Source organism: Pleurodeles waltl, chromosome 5, assembly GCF_031143425.1.
Source record: "Pleurodeles waltl isolate 20211129_DDA chromosome 5, aPleWal1.hap1.20221129, whole genome shotgun sequence".
NCBI classification, from domain to species: Eukaryota; Metazoa; Chordata; class Amphibia; order Caudata; family Salamandridae; genus Pleurodeles; species Pleurodeles waltl.
In genome coordinates this window covers 429,635,621-429,659,592 of record NC_090444.1, presented here as the reverse complement: position 1 = coordinate 429,659,592, position 23,972 = coordinate 429,635,621, and the positions used below count along the sequence as shown (strand labels likewise).

The following is a 23,972-nucleotide window of genomic DNA, read 5'->3' as shown; positions in this document are numbered from 1 at the left end:
CCTATTATCTACAATGGCTAATGCTTTCTGTAAATTGTCCTGATCTATTTGCTTTAACTGAGCAGCAGCTTCTTTTTGGGAAAGTTTCCAAATTTCATTATAAACTGCATAGAACAAGCGCTTTTTATGTTATCTTCTGGGCCTAACAGGAGGAAATCCTGCAAGTTTGTGTTGCTAGACAGGAGACTGAGGTGTTCTTTAACAGCATCTAGTGAGGAATGTATTAACCATTGCTGGCACAATTTCTCTACGCTGTATGTTGTTACTACACCTGAATGTTCTGATGACACATAACAAGGATCTGGTCTGTTTGTTCTAATCTCCCCTGTCAAGTTTACAACTCATGCATGACAACCATTTGTGTCCACTGTCCACATAAACCAGCCGCCAGGACGTGAAAGTACGTTTCCCCTTATCTGCCAACTGTAGGAAGCTGGCTCTGAATATACTATATCAAAATGAGATATAGTGTGCACAGAGTCCGGGGTTCCCCAAGAGGCTTGACAGAGGCAATAATAGATAATACTAATGCTCTACTTGTCGTAGTGTGGTCGAGCAGTTAGGCTTATCAAAGGGTAGTGTTAAGCATTTGTTGCACACACACAAGCAATAAGTGAGAACACACACTCAATGACTTCACTCCAGACCAATCGGTTTTTATATAGAAAAATATATTTTGTTAATTCATTTCTAGAACCACAAGATTTAGTTTGCAGTTAAGTATATTAAATGAAAGGTACTTTCCAGAGGTAAGTTCAGTACTTTGAATCAAATCGGCAATACATACAGTTTTCTTTAAAATGTCAAAAAGCTATTTTAAAAGTGGACACTGCAATTTTCAACAGTTCCTGGGGGAGGAAAATACAGTACATATTTGGAGTTAAGTAATCGACTTACAGACTCAGTCTCCGGGGCACAGGTAGCCCACCGTTGGGGGTTCAAGATAACCCCAAACACCCAGCAGCACAGGACCGGTTAGGTGCAGAGGACAACAGGAGCCAAAATAACGTGGGCGCCTATGGAGACAGTGGGTACTCCGGTTCCAGTCTGCTTGCAGGTGAGTACCCGCATTGTCGGAGGGCAGACCAGGGGTGTTTAGAGGAGCACTGAGGGGGCGCCAAGTAGGCACCAAACATGCACCCCCAGTGGTCCGCGGACGGGTGCAGGGTGCAAAAGGGAGTTTGGTTCCCAATGAAACTCAATGGCGGGAGGGGCCCCCGGGGGTCACTTAGGCGCTGCAGGTAAAGCAAAGGGGGGGCTTCTTGGGCAAGCCACCGACTAGAAGGAAAGGAAGGCCATCTGCTGGTCCCTGCTGCACCGGTGGTCGGTCTCTCTCGAGTCTGGGGGCAGTGCTTCTCCAGGCATCGGAAATCTTCATCACGGGCAGTCGTCGTTAGGGGCGCGTCCTTGGGATTCCCTTTGCAGGCGTCGTTTTGGAGGTTTGAGGAGGTCAGCCCAAGGTGGACAGTTGGTCAGAATCACCTGGGGGTCCTAACTCTGGCTGGTTGGTTCCTCCGGTCAAGGGCCAGGGGCGTCTGCAGCAGAGTAGTTTGGACTCACGCTTCTGGAGTGAGGTGGGAGTCCCTTTAAAGATGGTTGCTTTTTCTTCTTGTTGGACAGGTTCGCTGTCCACTGAAGTTTCTTGCTTCTCGTGATGCAGGTAGTCCCTTGGAGGCTTTTCAGGGGTCGCTGGTCCTGTAGAACTCGTTACTTATTCTTTTGCAGCTTAATGTAGCAGGAGACGGCCCGGTAGGGCTGCGGCAGAGTCGGTTGTTGACTCCTTCTCTTCTCTGCGGGATTGTCAGCTCATCAGTCCTTCTTCTTCTTGTGAGATCATCAGGAATCTAAATCTCTTGGTTCAGGGAGCCCCTAAATACAAGATTTAGTGGCGTTTTTAGGGTAAAAGGGCAGTAGCCAATGGCTACTGGCCCTGAGGGTGGCTACACCCTCCTTGTGCCCAATCCCTTTGGGGAGGGGGCACACTCCTATCCCTATTGGTCCTGATCCTAAGCAAGATGGAGGATTTCCGGTGGTCTCAGCGAGCAACTGTAACGAAGTCAGACAGCATGCAGTTGTGTTCATCTGGCTGGAACCTCCCTCTAATGTGCATGGGCCAGGGAAATGTTATTATAATAAAGCAACTGATGTTCTGAGACAGTATCCCCACGTACAAATGTGTGTTTCTGTGATAGAGACGCAGTATACCACTTGTGCTGACAATACTATCTCGCTGCAGCTTTGAAGAAAGCACAGAGTGAAAGAATGTGGTGCTAAGAAATGTAATGCTTTCCTAGATGAAAGGACAACAAGATAAAGGAAAATAAAACACCACTATGAATGTGGCCGATTCTAAAAGAAAAAAATGAAATGTTAATAGGCTAAAAGGCTCAGGCAGCAGGCCTATTTGCTAAAATAATGTGCCCATAGGCATCACTAAAATGGCTCTACAACATTATATCTGCTTCCAGTTAAGTTAGCAGCCAGATGTCCACTACTACTGATATGCCCGTATTCTACTGTTTATCAAGATCCACCACCTCCTTGGCAAATTGTCTGCCATAGTAAGTAGAATTTGTAGTGGAATAATTCTACAGATCCAATTGTTATTCAGGATTTAGTAATCATAAAATGTAAAATCATGGCTCATAGATATTTCAAAGAAATGCACATCCCACTCAAACTGTTGAGCAGCCGCTGATATTGTTTGCAGTTAAAGTAGTTGCCTAATTTATCCTCTGTTTTTATAAAAACAGAAACTTACTTCTGCATTTTACAATTTGTAAAGTGCTTGAACAGGTCATTGACCATTTTCAAAAAGAATATCGACTCAGTTTCTAATCCCTAAGTACTGCAAGCTTTCAAATTATTTTGTTTACTGATTTAAAATTGTATTGTTACAGGTAATATCGTTTTGTTTTCTTGCAGGACAAAGACACTGGAAAAACAACTGTAGTTGTGGGCACCTGGAACAGAGACGAGCACATCAACTGGGCCAAGAAAAATGTTGCTAGAACCTTTCAGATAAAAGAAGATGGAATACAGACAGTGAGGTAAATGAAGATGTTTTTTCTTCGTGCATACATTGAAAAAATGATGTTGATCTTAACCAGCAATATAGAAAAATAAACAGCTGTGCTGGGAGGGCAGATCGGTCTTTGGTTATAGAACTTGTACACACTGGCCCTTATTTAATTGTTTACTTTATTGAAATCTTGCACACAGCCATTGTTAGACTGGATTTATTAACTGTATTGAGTGCCTATATGAGATTATTGGTTGACTCATTCGGAATATGCTCACTGAACAAGGTGAAAGCGACGTTTAAGTTGTATACAATATGAAATAACATTTTTAAAAGAAAAATAAACAAAACTACATAGGTGAATCTTGTACAATAGTTTTAACCAAAGACAGAAGATAGAAAAAGGGTGAAACATGAAAATGTGGGGTTAAAAAAAGGAAGAGCAAATTAATTTCCCTATATAACGATTAAAATATCACAAGAAATTAGAATTTCAATTAAAATAAGGCATGCTTAACAGAATGGCCTTTCCAGATTTTTTGAAGTGGACGTTTGAAGACTGAGGCAGTCACTCTGGGCTCTTCTTATTTAGGGTTGTTAACATAAGTAGTCTGGAAAAGGCATAATTATTCAAAACGCCATAGATGAGATTATTCTTACACTGTCGAATTTCTGTTAAAATATCCCTGATAAACCATTGTCTCCAAATCCTACCTGGATGTCATTCTTCTCGTTTTTCGTTTTCTTTTAGGTATATGCAGTGTTTTCATGTTTTTCAAGTTTGAAAGTCAGATCATACCATTTGGAATCTTATCTCTTATTTAAGTCCAACAATGCCAGGTAGCAGCCAACAAAATGGGAAGAGGGAGGTGAAAGGTTGTTTCTCGTTAAGAGTTATCATAATCTGAACCAAGGCATTCATGGTATCTTTTCTCCAGTTATTAAGAAATGGGTTTCCCTGAAGGGGTCCTATGCACAAGGATTTTTTGGCTGTCATGTTTTGTTTGGATTCAGGACAGCCTTCAAAATTCCACCAATCTGTGCAGTTTGCAAAAAGTAACCCAAATGGGCATCCTTCATTTGCCCTTACATTGAAAGCACTCTCACACCGCAAACATATTGTACTAGTGAAGCTATCAAGGGACCCCATTATAGCGGATTAAATCATACCTTTTTGAGAAGCCAGCCAGTAAGCAAGCTCCTTATCATGATGCAGATACATTCCTGATCAACAGATAACTTAGTCCCCACTGTGTAGCCAACATAACATTACGCATTAAGCTGATTCTTTTGGCGTTGTGGTGCCTTGCTACCTTAGCGATGCCAAGGTGCCTTAGTGAAGGTTCCTTAGTGATGTTTGGGTGCCTTAGTGATGCCAAGGTTCTTCGGCATTTGTCCTGTCTCCCTCTTTTCCATGGCCTGCATTGGGACTTGAAGATGTTGGGTGTTGGTGTCAGTCTTTCTGTTATACCAGTTCTTGACATGGAAGAGCTTCAGTTAGGTCTCGGCAATTTCTATGAATGCACCATATCCTGCACCTAAATACTTTCAGCCAAGTCTTCCATTTTTTACACTTCTTGTCCAGGAGTGTAGCGTAAACTAGGTCTCTGCCCTAGGTCTTCTAGCTTTGGCTTTCCCACCACTGGGTGCCTGGACTGAGTTCAATGAGCAGTGCTTGTGCAGGAAGCCCAGGATACTGTAGCCCCACACAACACCACTTGGCATACCCGTCAGTGGGGAGTCCATGCTACTTGGGGTTACTAGTGGTTCCATAAAGGGGTCAGGGTCGCAGTGGTACTTCAAACCCAATTTTGTTTGTAAGAAAAGCACGCACAAGTACTATACTAAGAATAGACACTATATATATTAAAAAATAGTTTATTTCAACCACTTCATCCTGTTGCTTAGTACATGAGTAATAACCACAAAGAATAAAATTAAAACAGCACTAATTCATGTTTCTAGCAGTCTGAATATTATGAACATTTCTAATATGATAGGAATGTAACTGGCAGTCTAAAAACTACTTCTGTGCGTTGCGCTCTGAAATCATGAAGTAGCTAACTTGCCTCTAGAGTTTTTTGGGACTCAGCGCACTGCGTACCTGTTAACAGCAGATCAGCTGTGGTTAGTGTGTTCCCTCAGAAGGAAAACACACATTCGCGGAACTTAGCTCTTCTCCTCTCTGTACCAGTTCTCATCATAGGTATAGATGCTGCAGCAGTATGGCAGGACCTCTTGCGATAACTTGCGGTTGAAGACCTTGCTGATTCAGTGGTCAGTTCATGGGGTTTATGTAGGGTTGAGAACTGACTTTTACCCTACATTAGGGGACTTTCCATCAATCAGAGACATAACCAGTATGAACCAGCATGATGAAAATATGTCAACTTGGACTACATGTTTATTTTTACACATTCATTGTCGGACCTTGAAATGCAGCTATCATGAAGATTGTATGAGATTTGTGTCGTCTTATGTGTTGGCAAAGTCATGGTTTGGATGAATTGACACTTTGATGAGTTCTGCGAAAGATAACATGCTACATGTCAGCCAAAGGCAGACAGGCTAACTTAACATACTCAGAACGGAGTCTGGCTTTGGGAAATTACAATAGGAGTTATACAAAGTAGGTGCTAGATATCAGCAGAACAGTGCTACCAGTTTATATCCCTTCTCAGTTTCTAAACTGATGTGTACTCCCTATCCTTAGTAAATCTATATGTTCAAGCTACCTGAGCAGCACATAGGCCATCGTTTTAGAAATCAATTCAGCTTGTCACAGGTCTGAATTTAGGCACTTGCAGTGGTTTAGCACAACTGAGAAAAATGTCTACTGGTACCCAGCCAAGACACAAGATCATGACAGACTGCTCACTTCTACAAGATTTAGTCTTTTGTAATATAGAAAAGACAACTCTGATACCCTCTCAGTCTATTCATTTCATATGAGAATTGCTTGATTCACTGCACTGGAGGGCCTTTTCACCTTCAGAGAATGAAGCATTTCATACAGACAAGTCACACTGTCCTGGCTACTTGTGTAGACTAAGCCAATTTGCTTTTGACATTGCCTCATGACATTGTTTGTTTTTCTTGTTCTTTAAACCAAGTGGAAGATAAGAGGATTCAGTGGAGTTATCCATAACCAATCAAGTAATTCCCTGAGGAAATTGTCTGACACATAATCGTTAGCCCAGTAGAAACCCTGCATATGGAACACGGAGGAGATATGCAGAAGACTGTTTATCCATATTACTTGATTTTTGAGGGAATCTATGTGGACTATTTTCCCATTGGGTTTCTTTGATTACCTCCGGACAGAAGGCTCCAATTTCAAATGTCCGATCTTTGAGATTGTCTCTCATCTTTCTTCTTTCTCTTGTGCATGAAGGACTGGCAGTTCCGTTTTAGACCAAACACACAAAAGGTGATGGAGGAAGCTTGCAGTTTGTCTAACCACTGGCAATCACTCCGGGTAGCATCCCAACCCAGAACTGTTTTGCTTACTATGCCATTTCTGTTTGGACACAGCCACATGCAGATCAGTCTTGACCCTGCTCCAATGGTACAGTCCAGCCCAAACTGCCAGACCAGGTCTTCTGTGAGCGGGAACACACGCATCCCATGACCAGTTTCGCCCTGGTTAAGGGTCATTAGTCCATTATAGCTTGGTTCCAGTGGCACAGTGAGACGCTCTTTTTAAATACTTGACCTAGTGAGTAGCATTTAAAATACAGATCGTTGGTCAGCACTAAAGAGGTTGCTGCATATAGAGTGACCGGATACATGTTTGGTGGTCTGCACTTTTGAACATGGGCTTTCAGAAGTTTTTTTTTTTTTTTTACATGCCATTACATGACTTAATGTGAATTGCATAATCTGCTGACTTGGTCAAATATTACTCTTATATATTTAACAACAACTTAGGAGTCAGCATCATTATGTATGCACTCATGTCTAAGCCTTGCACTTCCCTGGGATAGAAGGTCCCTCCAAATGGACTTGTTGAACAAGCAGAACAGCTAAGTGAGTCAATACAAATCAATTTATAATCTGGTACATCACTAGAGAACATCCCAGTGATATGAAACTCTGAAGGCAATTATGCAGAGAGAGGAGAAAAAACCTTCTTGCTAGTATCTGAAGTCAATCGAAATTCCATATTAGTAGGAGGAGATACCAGCTAACCGGGCACAAAAGTACTGGTTGAACGTAGTTTTGATGAGTAATCTAGAGAATATATAAATCTATAAATAGACTAAAGTTAGGGGTGCACTGTCTATGAGGCATATCAGCTTTAGTGTTTAGATGGAGGAGGGGGCTGATTGTGCTTATTTGCTTTTAAAAGTTGATTCTAAACCAAGGTGAAATTCCAGATACCCGAGTACAATAATGCCCATCTATTTAATAGAATCCAAAGACTAACCTAGATTTCTATGATCTGATATCTCTTCTAAGGGTACTGGGGGACGTTTTGCAAAAGTTAACAAGATTGATAATGCAGGAAACAATTGGGAACACAGTGTCTCACACTCCAGCATGCAGTTTGCCCCATTGCATAGTGGTAAATGCAGTACAAATTTGTGATCACTTCATCTGTAGTTTTTCACCTCAGTGGGTGCAGCTAGTACTGTATATCTCTAGATGTATGTTTCGGGTTTCAGCCCTTCATCAGTACGGAGCAGCAAGCTTTTTTCAGGTGTTGCTGCAAATGCTGCCAAAGTACTCTCAGATCTTAGTCCCACTCACTGGCACACAGGTGCATCAATCAAAGCTACTCAGCTTGCTGGCTCAAGGGAGCCATTTTAATCAGGAAACAGTTGGGAACACACTACCTCTCACACCAGCATGCAGTTTGCCCCATTGTATTATGGCAAATGCAGTACAAATTTGTGATTATTACATCTGTTGTCTGTAGTTTTTCACCTTAGTGAGTGCAGCTAGTGCTGTATATCTCCAGACACGTATTTCTGGGTTTAGCCCTCCATCAGCAGAGAGAAGCAGCAGGTAAAACACTGCAGACCATAAATGAAGTAAGCACGAATTTGTACTGCATTTACCATAATGTAATGGGGGCAAATTGCATGCTGGAGTGTGAGGCAGTGTACTCCCAAGTGTTTCCTGTTTAAAAAGGCTCTCCTGAGCCAGTAAGCTGAGGAGCTTTAGTTGATACACCTGTGTACCAGTGAGTATTACTGAGACGTGAGAGGACGTTGGCAGCATTTCCAGCGACCCCCAGAAAAAAAGCCTGCTGCTCACTACTGATGAAGGGCTAAACCCAGAAATGTGTCTTGAAATATACAGCACTAGCTGAACCCACTGAGGTGAAAAACTACAGACTATAAATGAAGTACAAATTCGTACTGCATTTACCATAATGCAATTGGGCAGACTGCATGCTGGAGTGTGAGGCAGTGTGCTCCCAACTGTTTCCTGTTAAAGATTGATAATTCATTCATAAACTGTGCCTTTTACCTGGAAAACAAGTGGTTTCCGCAAAGGTTGTACAGCAGGACAGTGCTTCACAATGATGATTTGACAACAAATCAAAATGGGAAATGGGACTCTGTAGCATTTCTGATTTCAAAGAAGCATTTGAAGTAAGCTGTCTTAACATAAGAATACACATATGTTTGTTAAATTTATCACATTGATTGTATAGCTACATTTATAAACCATCCACCGCCTTAAAGGGTCTGGTGACACGGGTCTCCTAGTTTGCCTATAACCAAATGTAAAACACCTTTACATAAAGCTAGTTAGTATGTAAGAGCATTTGATGTTGAAAGGTTGTGAATTCCAGAGTTTAACAACAAAAAGCAGTGCTCTTCTTTTATAGATATGGATTATATCTGGGTACTTGTATAAAAGGTCTGCGTGGAGATGTTTGTGTCTTTGACGACTGAGATTTAATGTTAGAGCACAGTTGCCAAGGGGCCAGTCTATGAAAACATTTATAGAGTAGACAAAGCATCTTAAAAAAGATAACATCAGAAACTGATTTTACAGGTGCCAAAAATTTGACCTCAGGTGCACAACCCTCAAATGGGTCATACTGCCACATTCCAGTCATGTTGAAGATGTACAAGCAAACTTTTTGGCAGACCAACAGAAAAATAAAATGTTTTTTGTGTTTCCTGTCCTCTATCTAGCCACCTCCTGTTCTTTTCTGATAATTCTTAGTGACTTATACATGGTTAGAGTATCTTTCAAAGCGTCATTCACACATCTCGTTCCAAGGGCTGGCAAACCTAGGCATAATGAAAGGTACCACATGGTTCAACGCTTATCAAGTATCTTGATCTGGACACGGTTTTCTACAAAAGTATAGATTTTTCTAGTCCTCAGATTTCTATTTCATATTTCTTTCCTTCATCTTCTTGATGTTTCCTCTAAAGAATTCCACTCCAGCATTTTCCATTGTGAGTCTGTCTCAACCCCCAATCCAGGAGAAGAAATTGCAAGTCTATCTGCACATATGATATGTAGACTGAATAATATCCTCTCACATGAGAAGGCATTCTCTCTCTTTTCTTTGGACATGAAAACCTTTTTTCACCAGTGTTCTGCCTCAGGTAATCTGAGGCCCATCCTCATAAAGTACCTTGGTATTACCCCAACTGAAACATTTTAAAACCATACACTCACAATGCAGAGAATATGTGAAAGAGGGGGAAACCTAATAATACTTGCAAGAATGAATATCTAATCTCCATTAACAAATATAAAAATGCTGCTGTTACTGTGAAAAAAAGAGTACTGAGATAGTTAAATTACAAACTAATCAGAAACTTTGATTAAGCTAATTTCATCAGCCACTGACCGGTCTCGTTTCCCTTCTACTTCATCACAAATATTCTGCAAGCAGCTTAATGCGTGTTTTGGAGATAATATAAGAATTATTTGTCACTCCTCTGTGACTTTTAAATGGACTATAGCTTGCAAACCAGATTCCATGAGTTTTCATTGACTTACTAGTTATAGATCCCATTGCCTCTCTGCTAAATATATTGAAGCATACTAATGCTATTTGAGACACTGCCTGAGCCTCGCTCTTCAGCATTCTTTAACAAGATGTTGAATGACAGCACTAATGTATCTAGTCATGAGGCATATGTTTCCCTGTCCGCTGAAGGAGGGGCTGATAACCCCCTCATTAAAATGCTCAATCTTTCCCCAGGAGACATAGCTAGCTTTGCTTTTGAGAAATAAATAATGCCAGGTATCACTGCCTTGAGCATATTTATACCTATCTTTTGTTTGAATTGTATTTATGCAGCCTGGGATTTAGGAAAAAGACTGAATTTTAGCTGAAGCAGTATTGCGGTCCAGAGAATGCTTGCAGTATTAGTTTACTATTGGAGTATACAGCATTAAAATGTATGGCAGTGATTGGAAGCATCAGATTGATGTCCTTCTAAATCCTAATTTCTAAAGAGGGTGAAACTGAGAGAAGATAGTGTTTTTCAGAAAAAATACCAGAGAAGGTAAGCATAATAATTTTTGTAACACATTTTACATTTGCAGATGGCCCATGTAAATGCATTCAGTGTGTCCTATGAAGAAATAAAACATCCATTATCCGAGGTAGCACCCTCTTCTTGATATGGGTGTGGCATGAGTAACTCCCAGTACCGGAGTACTGTTGCAAGATGAACATTTGAAGGTCATCCATGTTTTTTTTAAATTGAAATGTAAGGCGAAATGTAAGGCAAAAAGTAATACAAAGGAAATAATCCTCAGCACACTAGTAATACAAATATCTGTTCAGTTTAAAATGTTTTTATATGCAACAAATCATATTTATTGTTGAATCCATAAATATGAAACAATATAGTCTTTGAGCTTTTTCTTGGTCATTACTTTTCTTTTTTGTATATATTAAATTATGATAAAAAGGGATTATTTGATCCGAGTCACGTTGTATTCATCAAAACTCTTTTCACAGAATGGTTTCTCATTTCTATGGGAATGGAGATCTTTGTGACTTGAATGAAAAGCCAAGACAAGTAATTGTGAAATTAAAGTAAGTTGATTACTGTAAAGTGTTTTTGCATGCATTTAGATTTGAAAACAGCAATTACGTAAGCATTATTTATTACTTGAGAATTGTGTATGTGTGTGAATGGCAGTTACTGGTGTGTATGTCGCACTAATTGACTTAGAGTTTCAAAACGTGGCTACTGTTAACTTTGACTAACGTGAACAGCCTTTATTACACTTTCATATTTCTACAAGAATGTAAACACAAACTAAATAACTGAAGAAAGTGTAAATACATTGTATTCAGTAGATCTATTGTTATTGCTAATAGACATTCGAAATTATCTAAAGTTTGATTATATCATTGATTGTACAGAGCACACACATTTCTTGTTTATGTTTATGCACCCAGAGTTCTCATTTAGAAATAGGTAGAGGTGTCAGACTGGGTTGAGAAAGTTGCCAGCATTTTGCCAACCAGATGCAGATGGTAATATTTCAGTGGTGGCTGCGGATCCACTTAGATATCAATGCAGGAAATAGTGTTGTATCTCCATAAAGATACCACTCGTGCTTATGACATCCAGTTTTTTCTCATGTTCAGTGGATCAGAAGTTTGCATTAATTTAAGTAATACTTCATTACTCAGTTTACCAGTACTGCATAATTCTTTCTGAAGGGTCGCAGCGACTATCTCTTACTATTTAACAAGTTTCTAATTCAGATCTAAAGGCAGTATTAGTAAACGTTATTGGTCTATGGTGTTAATTTACACAAAGGTGTAAATGTAATAGTCTTCTTTCAAAGTTTCTCTTACCGAAAATTTCAGGCCTTAGCCTTGTGTGGCCCATTTGCACTTTAGTGTTAATGTATTGTTATTTTCCTTTGGAATCCTAATTTTCTAAGGTTATTTGGATTTTTAAATAGCAATTTCTACTTTTTTTTCATCTATTCATTACACTGGCAAGCCTAGCTGTAGAAGGTTCTCAGCAGTCTTAATTAGGCTGCAGCAAAACGAAACAATTAGAGATGGATTCTCTTACAATAATAAATACCATTATAAGTTGATGAAACGTCCAGTAATTAAGGCTACAACGGTTACTCTTAAGCCATATACCTTTTTCTAAATCGTGCGTAACTGCCTTTTGAAGTTGGTCCCTTAATCACCACACACTGTTGCTAACGTTGTTCTTCCACCATTTCATTATTCATATTACTTGATGTGTGTATTGTACATAAATCGAACGCATTGAATTTCATGTAAAACTGACCATTTCAGGTTTGTAACTTTTACATATCCATGTAAAGCGCAAGAGGTATGCTTGAGGATCTTCCTGTAGTTGAATAGCCTTAGTCTTTTTAATTGTGTTGATAAAAATATACAAACTCATAACACAGTTTACATTGCTTGCACTTGCATATGTTTTCTTTAACTTAACAGAGACATTGTGTCAGCATTTCTGTTTACACAACCTGTTCTGGCACGAGGAAGGAGTGTCTTTCAAATTCCTGGTGGGACAGTACCACTACAACTTCAAGGTCCCTCAACTCACTTTAAAAAAATCTTCAGAACCTCAGGAAGTGGTTTGTTATCTTTTTTTCAACAGAGATGGCGCCTACCTTTACCTCATCAGAGGTCACCAACTCATAAAAGCTTCACTTACTAATTTGATACTGTAGGAAAAGGAAAATCCTTATAGTTTCTCTTTTGCCGAAACTCTGTGACAATTAAAATGTTTTCTTTTTGTATATTATGTTTTTAATGAAGAAACGACTACCAGGATTCTTTTAGAAAGGTTTGTTCTTGCTTGTCTTGACATGATGCTACTGCATACATGGTTGATTACTCAGTGGGCTGGAATTTTGGGGCTTAGATTGAACACTGCTCAGTGACAAGATAACACCCCCCCCCCCCCCCCCAAAAAAAAAAACATCCTCTCCCTAAACTATGGACAAAAAGAAAACACTTTTCTTTTTTAAAAACATCTGTTGACATTTTCTATTGAAATGTAAACAGCATTGTTTGATAACAAATAATGGACACAGCATCAACACTCCTGTACACATTCAGTTCTGCAGTGAGTTCAGATCTCAGAACATGATCTTTATTAGGGTTCAGCCGCATTCAAAATAAATTAGCATAATTGTCCAGAGCAGTCACACACATGAGCTGCGCCCTTGTTCACCATACCAAACTGAGTTCTCCTCCTGCTATGCCTGTTCTACTGTCATTAAAGTGTTCCCACCATGGTCCCCAAATCCTGGAATGCTTCTGTAGCAGCCCCTTGCTGTATAAAGTGATTCTTTTGCTGTGGACAATAGTTAATTCCTCTGAGCAATTCTAAGTTGAAAAGGGTGTCCAGGGACCATCAGTGGCTACCTGTGTCCTAGTTAGCGATCATTCACCCTTCCAAAATAGTAAATGATTGAGCTCATATGTCCCTTAACTTTAAAATCCCTAGTCTTTCCCAATACCTAAATCCTCATAGCTGGGATGCCTTCTTGAGACAGGTTCCATGCCACAGTGGTGTTTCTATATTTAACTTCCAGTTCCAGCTCATCCATTTTAGAGCCCTGTACCAACTTTCTACTGGTATCCTCATTATTTGAGGTGTGTTCACTGGAATGTAACTCCTGTACAGCAATGACCGGGGATAGAGGGAGGCCCTACCTCCAATGCGGCTATCTCTCGCCATATTGCCAGATCCCCTGTGTGGCTGAAGAGCCACTCATTTGTTAAAAGCATCTGGGCCACCCAATAATACAATCTTATATCCGCTGTTCCTATTCCAACATTGTATGGGGCTTAGATGCATTCCTTAGGTGCAACCCTTAGAGGGCTCCCGTCTCACAGAAAATTATTCATGCTGGCTTATTTGTATGAACCTGAGTTGCAGTAGAATGTAAAACTAATGGAAGTCATCTGGAATTCATGGGATCAGTTGGGAAGCTGCTGCACTGCTATAGGTATGTGGTTTCGGAGCTATGCTACCACTCTATTAGATTTATTTGGATGTATCCTACTGCGTTTGAGTGGTTCTTCATAACACTGGCAGTGAGTTTGACCTTTTGGGGACAGGTAACCACCAACTTCCCCATATTGTATCCACGGACCCACAGAGACAACGGATAGAAGTGCTGGACGCTTAAACACTAAAGTCTCAGATATGGGCCTAGTGAGTAATCTTGATGTTAATGATTGTTTGTCTACTTTTTACTCTGAGCACGTTGGCAAGAGCTGCTTGCAAGATCGATCAAATAATTGAAACAACTGTTTCTGGCACGTAGCAGGAACTCAGTAAGTGCAAGGATCCCATGTGCTTCTACCGCATTCTTGAGTAAAAGCAGCAGATCTTGCATCACTGCAACGGTACTTGGGTATGTTTCAATGTGTTGTCATAACGCTACAGCCATCTTGGATTGGTCTGTTGACAGCACTTCCAGCAGCCATTTTAAATTGGATTGCCACTGCACTGTAACACTGATATCGCTGCATCACATTATGTCAGAGTTGCCACTATTTCCACTGGTAGCCAAGATGTTGAAGACAAGTAGAAAATACTCTTTGCAATATTCCTGTTGATATTCAATTGGTATGTCATAATTACTGTCAAACGTCAAGTGGGTAAACTGTAGGTACTTTTGCATTTTTTTAAAATACAGCAAAGAGATCCCTTCATGTTAGTATTAATCACTTGAGAAAAGAGGAAGACTATGGCTTCTGAAAACATGTCTCAGCCACCTTCTTTTTTTATCAGACAAAGCTGATCCTATTTTACCCTGGAAACAATGGGAGAAATGGTTTGATTTGTACCTCATTGCTGTAGGGGTTTGAACTTTTCTGATACAAGAAAACTAGCTGTACTTGTTCATAATTTGTATGTGGAAGGAAGATGTGTATATGAAAGCGTAGATGAAATACTCATTGGGAATGCTGAAGGATATCTAACCAATCCGCATGAAATGTCTCTTTTGATACTTGAAAATAATTTTCAGTCAAAAAGTAATGCTGTTCCTGAAAGACACGTGTTTTTTGCAAGAACTGAAGATAGACATGAGAAAGTTGGAACATTCATAATTTCGTTAAAGACTTTGGGAATTACCTGTGAGTTTGGGGAGCTAACTGATTCTGTAATAAGGGATCAGTTAGTTAGGTGTACAAACAGACATAAAGTTCAGGAAAATTGTTAGCAAAGAATCCTGATTTTTAAGGAAGTCATAGCTACTGTGAAAGAGATGTAAAACACAACAGATTGGATAAAGGAAACGAGAGATTCTAAAGGCGAAGTAAGGGTCTTCTTTAAAGAGTTGAAAGACTCAATTTATGAACTAGCTGAAGCAGGTGTTCATTGTTTTTTAGTTCTTATAGTGGCACAAATAACAAAATGGGTATAGATCACAAAACTTACAAATATGAGAACAGGTGTCATACTTGTGGTGTTAAAGTCAGTTACTTTCTTGTGATAATAGCAAATTCATACCTACAGGTAAAGATAACAAGTAGACTAAGAGTACATGTTACAGATGTGGTAGTGAGGGCCGTTTTTCAAACAGTCCTGCTTGCTTTGCTAAGAATGCATCCTATAAGAAATATGTGTAAAAATGTCACTGTGCAAGAGTATGCAGGGGTGGCAGCATCCAGAGTGTTGGAATGATAGACTGGAAGGATGTAAACAATAGGATTGTTTTGTGTTGAGCATGAAGGAATGTGCTGGAATTGATATCCCATTTCTATGCCAGAGTGTGGCATACAAGTGGGTGGGAAGGAAGTAACGATGCCAATGGATTTGGGACCACCATATACGGTGACAGGTAACAAGAATAGGGAGAGGCAGTTTGGTGATAATATTGAATTATGTCCTCTGGATATACCATACTCAAAATACAGTTCTGTGACAGAGGGACAGTGGGCAACGTTTATGTCCCCAAACTTGGAGATAACTTGAGTTGGAGAGATTACGGTGACATTGGTATAATGTTACTTCCTGAAACATCCAAACAAATTCACTTGTTGACCAGTAATGATTATGGTGATGTGGTGGTGTGTGAGTTCTCTGAAATGTTTGAGAAAGAATTAAGTTTACTTAAGGGGTTTGTAAAAACGATCATTCTAAAGAAAAATATCACACCATCTGTACATAGATTATGGAAGGTACCATACTTGATGTTGGGTCCACTCAAGGAAGAATTGCAAAGGACGTTGACATTTTGAGTGATGGAAGAAGCTGAGTCTTCAGAGTGGTTGGCTGATATTACTGGCAACTAAAAATGGTAATACCAAAGTGAGAATTTGTGTGGATCTTAGGGTGAATTTGGACAGATTGGCACCCCCTACCTAATATTTCAGAAACACTTTAAACACTGAAGGGGGCAAAGTAGTTTAGTATAATTGATTTGTACTTGACTTACCACCAGGTACCATTGCATGTTAAGTCCAGGCATCTCACTTCTTTCGTTACACCTCGGTGAGCATATAGATTCCCTTTCGGTTTACATTGGCAGCTGCACATTTTCGAAGGGTTTTGAAGAATGTGTTGGAAAAAGTACCAAATATTTTGCTCTTTCAAGATGACAGTTTGGTTTCAGGCAAAAACCATGAAGAACTTGATAAGATTTTGAGACCAGTGTTGAGCAAGTTACAAGATGCAGGTTTAACTCTTAAAAAAAGGAAAAATATAAGTTTGGTGTAACCTTTGTTACTTATCTTGGCCTTGTGATATCTGGTGAAAGGATAAGGCCCAAGTTGAAGTTAGCAAAAATCATTATGAATGCATCTACACTGGAGAATCATGACCAAGTGCAATTGTTTTTAGGGCTTGCTGAATTTTGTTCAAAGTTTATACCTAACTTCGCTTGTGTATCTCAGCCTCTGAGATCTTTGCTGAAGAAAGGAGTTCAATTTGAATGTTCTGAAAATTGTGTCTTATATGTACCATGCCTACTTTGGGACATTTTGATACTTGTAAAAAAAGAAATAACGTTTGTGTCACATTCTCTCAAGGCAGCTGAGCAGAGGTATTCCATGACGAGCATGAAGCATTAGCTATAGCTTGGGCGATACATCCTTTTAAATTCTTTTTGGGGGGAAATCACTTCATTGAAATGACTGATCATCTTCCACTGGTGCATATATTTTGTGTAGAGCAAGTGGTAGTTTTACCCCCAAGATAAAAATATGGTCAGAAGGATTGTAAGACTTTAATTTTCTGGTGTAGTATTTACCAGGAATGAGCAATGATGCTGCTGACTGCCTCTCCTGTCTTCTCGTGAGTGAGAGTGGGGCTGAATTACAAGGTAGATAGAAGATTAGTAGGATGGATGAGCAAAACTGCTTTAAATATGAATGAGTGGAGTGGTGCCAGAGAAAATGATGAGGAATTAAATTTGATATGTGATTGTTATCAAAGGATGCCCACAATATCGGGAAGTTCCTGACTCTGTGGATGGGTATTGGAATGTGTGTGAAGAGTTAAGCCTCATAGATCAGGATCTTCTTAGAGGAGCAAGACTTATACCTCCAGTAAGTTTGAGAGAGAAAGTTGTTAATTTAACGCATGAGGGCCATTTAGGTAGAGGTTTGACTAAAACTAGACTGCGTGAATGGTATTGGTGGACTAATTTGCATTGTATTGCTGAAAAGATTGTGAAGGACTGTTGCCAATGTTCCAGAAGTGATGAGAATTTGGACCAAACTTGTTTTTGGACATTGCTGGTCCTTTTGAGCTTTTGCCTCCTAAAGTTCGCTATGCATTATTTTTTGCTGACTACATCTCCAAATGGGTGACAAGAAGTGTGCACAGATAACATTAGAGTGGTATATTTTTTTCTTAAGGATGAATTTGCTCGAGAAGGTATACCAAAATGTTATAACAGACAATAGAGTACAATTTGTATCTGAACAAATAAGTGAACTTTTCAGTAGCTTGGCAATCACACATTTTAAAACTGCATTATATACACCACAAGCCAGCGGTTTAGCTGAAAGGATGAACTGTATGGTCAAAGATTCTGCTCAGAGGGTTTTAGAATATAAGTTGCCCCTTTAAAAAGTGTTAAGAGAAATGTATTGGGTTCATCACAGTGCTCTAAACTCTAACTTTAAAATCTCCTTTTTATATGTTGAGGACCATTGGCAAATTCAACACTTAGTCCAGCATGATTCAGATCGGGTAAAGGAGCAATTGAAAACAAAACTATTGCTGAACAGTTCATTACTTCAAGGAAAAATAAATATCAAATGAAATATAAAACTAGATTTAATGAGACTTCAGTGACACAAACTGTCTTTGATGTAGGTGTTGTTGTTGTTGTGTTGGTCAAAAAAACACAGGCTTGATCAGACAAGGCTTAAGAATGTATCTTCCTGGTGTCAAGAATATTTTAAAAGTTGAGAAATATCCATTCATGTTTTAATTGCTACTGTGTTGGTATGTTGCAATTTTTATATTCTTCAAATGTTGTGCCACATATCTTATAATGTCAGCATGTTCTCAGTTTTCTTTTGGTGCAAAATATGCATTATTTTGTTTTGATCATTTTGTTCACTTCTTTTAGGGGGTAGGGGGAGAAAGTGTTTTGGTAGAGTTGCAATAGAATGTAGAACTCATGGATTTAATCTGGAATGCATGGGTGTGTTCTCTTTGGGATCAGTTGGGAAGCTGCTGCACTGCTGTAGGGTGGTGGTTCTGGAGCTACACTACCACTCTATTAAATTTACTGCTGTGTTCCTGAGTGTTTCTTAGTAACACTGGACAACCACTCTTGAGGGATCCTGAATGGATAGTTTAGCAGTATGTAAAGTATCTGAGGTAACTCTGCCACTTTAAACCGTGTGCCCATACACAACATATTTAAAGGTAGTTTGTTCCACTGTGCCGTATGGTCCTTAACTTTCTGTGTTAGGGGTACCCCATTTGCCTCACAACAAATATCACAGTCTGGGGAAATAATCATACAAAGGTAACTGAATGGCCAGTTTACATGTTTGAAAGCAGGAGTAATGGATGGCATTTTTGGATGGCCTCCAACCCATGAGGCCTTGGCGTATGCTCCCAAGATGCACATCAGTCTAGGAACTGAAAGATGAGGCTGTTGCTTCATATATAGGACGTTGTCTGCATACAGAGAAATGCGATCCTCCATTCCACCTCCCACCTCAGGCCCCACAGCTGTGCATTCCTCCTTGTCTATTCACGGAGGAGGTTCTATTCTTAATGCAAAAAGAAAGGGAGAAAGAGGGCAGCCCTATCGGCTGCCACCGACATATGGAAAAGGGCCAGAACCTTACACCAATCACCCTTACTCTTGCCCAGGGGAACAGGTAAAACATTTGCTCACATTTTCGGAAGTATGTGCCAAAATTCATCCTCTCCAAAACCCACAGAGGAAGGGCCAATCAACTGAGTCAAAAGCCTTTTTTTTTCAAATCCAATTGTATAAGAGATGTCGTTCTGTCATCCTCTCCACCTCCTTAAATATGCCAGCAACATGTTAAGCCTCTGGGTACAGTATTTTGTACCCCTTGCTGAATCAATTTTGGTCCATTTTAACAAGGGTTCATACTTTCTTCACCAGTCCATATCCCAGAGACTTCACCATCACTTTAGCATCTACATTTATCAGGGAGATTAGCCTATATGATGCACAGCTCTCTAACAGTTTGTTAGGCTTGGGGATTACCACCACCTTGGTACCACAAATGTCTGAGGGCAAGTTTGAGTTCTGAATCCTCTTCTCATGCATCGCCAATAGGTGAGGAACTAGACTAGTGGCATATTTTTCAATATACTCAATAGGGACCCCATTTGGGCTTGGGGTTTTTTCCCAAGAGCATACCCTGTGCAGCCAGCATCAGTTTCCCCTTTTTTTTGTTTAACCTTCTTTGTAGCAGCGAGTTCTCTAATATGCAAGATTGAGGTGCTAGATACCACCTTTTCTTTTTCCTTTCACTGCCCTTAGCAGACAAATCACAAAAGCCTTACACAAGTGTAGGTTTTTATGAACTTAAACTTATCCATTTGAATTAATGGGATCTATGATAGGATAATATCTTAAGACCAGATTCCTGGTGCAGAACACCATTACAGCTATTCAAAGTTTATCTTAAATAGAACACTGTCACAGACCCTGAAGCAATGTCACTGTGCATTAGGGAGTTGCACAAATAAACCCCTAAAGAAGAAATGCAGATCTGAGGAAAACATACTCTGAGGGCTAAATAAAATTTAGCAGCCGTTTAAGAATGCAAGTCTATGCATCACCAGTGTGTTGATTGGCACTAATTAACAAGTTACTTAGCTTTGGTAACAAATTATCTGGTAGACATACTCTTGTTGCAGATTCCTTACCTTAGAATTTGCCCCAGGCGTCAGTCTGGATCTGAAGATTTTTCTTGAGCAGTACCCCCGCGTGCTGTTCAGTGGCATCGGTCTGCTCCGCGGACCTATGTAGGCACACCTGGCAAATTGACATCAGTTTCTTTTTATGACTTTCCACACCAGAAGCGTGGAGCCATGAAGAACACAGACCACTGGTGTGTCAGAACTAGGACCCTGAAAGGAAGTCCCGGTCTCTAGAAATCAGTTTGCAGAGCGGGGAGGATGTCTGGTTCGGTAAGGTATTTGTAACTAGAATATGTCTCTACTAGATACTTCATTATCAAAGGTAAGTAACTTGTTCATCTGATTCAGATTCCTTACCTTATAGTAGATACCCAAGCAATACCATCCCCGGAGGTGGGTTTGCGGACCAAGACCATACTAGAAAGTCCTGCAGTACCGAATAGGCAAAATACCTTTCCCTTCAGACCTGACTGTCCAGGCAGTAGTGTTTGGTGAACGTGTGCAATAATGCTCACGTTGCTACCTGACAGATGTCCAGGGCTGGAACTCGGTGTGCTAACGCGGTGGTTTCAGCTGTTGCTCTGTTGGATTGAGCATGCAAGCTTTCCAGGGTTTGCTTCTTAACCAGTGCGTAGCACATTTTAATGCAGAGAACGACCCATCTGTAGATGATCCTCTTTTGCACTGCCCAACCTTTCTTGCCACCCACATAACCCACAAAGGGTTGATCATCCACCTGGTACTCTTGCAGGATCTGCATGCAAGCCTGCGCAGCTGCCCACCCTAGACACTGTTCTGCCCTCCTGCTGATGAGCCTAACTCGGGCAGGGGAAGGCAGAACAAAGGATTTCCTGTAGGGAAGAGGTTTGCCCACCTCTCCCCTTCAAATGAGTGTCTCTGGTCTGGGGTGGGTTGGCCTCTTGAGCGTCCCCAGACTGGTTTGAAGGGCACATTTGGTGCCCTCCTTGCATAAACTAGTTTGCACCAGTGCAGGAACCACTGGTTCCCACTCTGGTGCAAAACTACACAAAAGACAGAGGAGTGACCACCCCCCTGTCCAGCTCCTACCCTAGGAAAGTGCACAGAGCTCTGTCAGATGGCTGCTTGATTCTGCCATCTTGGAAACAAGATGGACAAAGTCCCCTGGGAGCATTTGACTGGTTAGGCCAAGAAGTGACGTCCCTGACCCCCTCTGATAAATGGGTCACTGCAGATAGTGTCCAACCCCTTTTTAGGGTTACTTAAGGCTCCCCTGAGGTTTGGTCCCTAGATTCATCGAGCAAGACTCTTTTGAAAACCTGGCCTCGGGATCCGCTGCTGGACTGCCTTAGGAACTGAAACAAGACTGTATGCAGTTGGGACGGCTCCCGCTACAAAATTGTTTCTCCAGCTCCTGCATAAATTCTGCATCATCTGTGACTGTATATCCTCCTGGGTAACAAGGACTCTGTTTGCACCAGTAAACAAGAAGAAATCTCCCCTGGAGTGAAGGAGTCACTCGCATGCATCCGCAGGCACCTCTACAACAGTGACTGGCTGGTGGATCCTGCTGTCCCACAGACATCGAGTAGGCTCTGCAACACAGGTGGTGGTCCTGTGGTCCCCTCCAGGTCCAAATTGCCTTCTATCCAACTTGGGAGACAGTGGACCTTTGCTGTGGACACTGGAACGGAACCCCTGTGCACAGCGTCTGTTGCTGTTACCAAGGCTTGTTGACTCTTCCTTCTGAAGATCTTCAAGCTGTGAGAAGCCCCAGCCGCCAGCTCTCTGCAATTCCAAGAGCAGCAGTCAACCTGCAACTCTGGACTGCTTCTTTGTGCTGCTGAGGCCTCCCTGCAACTCCCTGTGCCTGCTGCTATTGTGTCCTCGTGGGGGCTCCAATGATTTTTCCTGACACCCCTGCCTGCTGAGGGCTAGCCATGACTCTCCTCCAATGTTCGAATTGCTTGGACCTTGCTGGTCCCCAAAATCCTGCCAACTTTCCTGCAGCTTCTTCCTGCTTTTGTCAATGCTTGTTGGTGATTCCGCTGACCACTGACCCCTTTGCAATCCGGCGACTGATGTGGGACAGCTCGTGGGTGACTCAAAGGATCTTCCTGCATCACCTGGACTCCGCAGCTGTACTTCTTCCTTCACTGACCTGCAGGAATTACTCTCCAAGAAGGGTGTTCATGGCCTACCTGCACAGGCTGGACATCTTTGAGTGGTCTGGACACTGTCCTCTTCTTTTTCAGGTTCTTGTCTGGAATCCACCCTTGGGTTCCACCGTCCTGGTCCACGGGTCGTGACAGCAGCTGGACAAACAAGGCTCCCATTGACTCCGACTAAGATTTCTGATGTCACTTCATGTTTATGCACCAGGACTCCCTGGTGTAGGTACTCCACTTTCCCTGGTATCCACGGGTGGTGGCACTATCATACTTTCCTTGTGCCAACTTATTTCCTCTGGGAAAGGTCCTGAATCCTGAAAATTTCAACTGAGACTGTCCTGTGTTAGCCTATGGGACACCTGGCTAGATAACACCTCTGCACACGGGCACCTGGGGGATTTCTGTTACTTACATTGGGTGATTTTTTACTCCCCCAGGACCTGGGATCCTAACACACGTACTTGGTTGGGCACCCTCCATTCTTATACCACTTTCTAAGTATATGGTTTGAAACCCCCCGGTAGGGTCCCATGTATTCTGTGCTTTTCCTGTTTATTTCTAAGTATATTTTCTGTGTGTAGATATCTCCAGGTGAAGATACACCAACGTTAGGATAGTACTAGTGTTATATTAACAAATATTTTATTTTTTGTAACACACTGACTGACTACTGTGGTATTGTAAGTGCTTTACTCTCCTCCCTGATAACCCTGTGCTGCTCTCTGGCCCTAGAGAGCTTTGGTTGTCTGGGCACCAAAACACTATCACTAAGAGTTGCCTGGACTGGAGTATAGGGTGCCACACCATAGGTGTACACCATAAACTGAGCCAGCCTCCTACAGCAGGGAGGATGGTAATATGGAATATACGCCCTGCAAGTCCAATGCTACCATCCGGTCTCCTGGGTCCAGAGCAAATGGGACCTAAGAGTAAGCATTTTGAATTTCTGCTTCCTGCGAAAGAGATTTAGGGACTGGACGTCTAGGATAGGGCGGAGGCCCTTGTCCTTTTTGGGCACCAGAAAGTAGCAGGAATAACAACCATGACCTACTTATGGCACAACGACCCTCTGTATGGCCCCTTTGGCTAAGAGAGCCGTAACCTCTTTGCAGAGTAGTGCCAGGTGATTCTCCACCATCCAGTGGTAAGATGGTGGCATGGATGGAGGGATAGTCTCGAAAGGGAGGGAGTATCTGTGAGGAGAGGCCTCTTTATGACATGGTTAGCCCACACTTTTTGCCTGATGTATGATTTAGCCTAGAGGTTGGTTGTAGTACCCAGGGCCCCTGCTAACCAGGTCCCCTGGGCCAGAGCTCTTCCCCTAAACCTTTGTGATACATTGGCACAATTGGCAATACTTTTAGCAGCCACTATAAGCCCCTAATAAATTGTACTTAGGCACCCAGGGCATGAGGTACTAAAAGTAGGCTCCTGAGGGTAGCAGCACTGATTGTGCTACACTCTAGGGACATG

The 23,972-nt window shown here is 41.3% G+C and overlaps 1 protein-coding gene across 1 annotated transcript in view; it reads left to right on the top strand.

Annotated features, from left to right (window-relative positions):
- ERLEC1 (endoplasmic reticulum lectin 1) overlaps positions 1–23,972 on the top strand; it is a 331,659-nt gene that overhangs the window by 297,009 nt on the left and 10,678 nt on the right. Inside the window, exons 11-12 of the mRNA XM_069234195.1 lie at positions 2,926–3,050; positions 10,974–11,051. Coding sequence (XP_069090296.1) covers positions 2,926–3,050; positions 10,974–11,051 — 203 coding nt within the window. The remainder of the gene's footprint in view (positions 1–2,925; positions 3,051–10,973; positions 11,052–23,972) is intronic.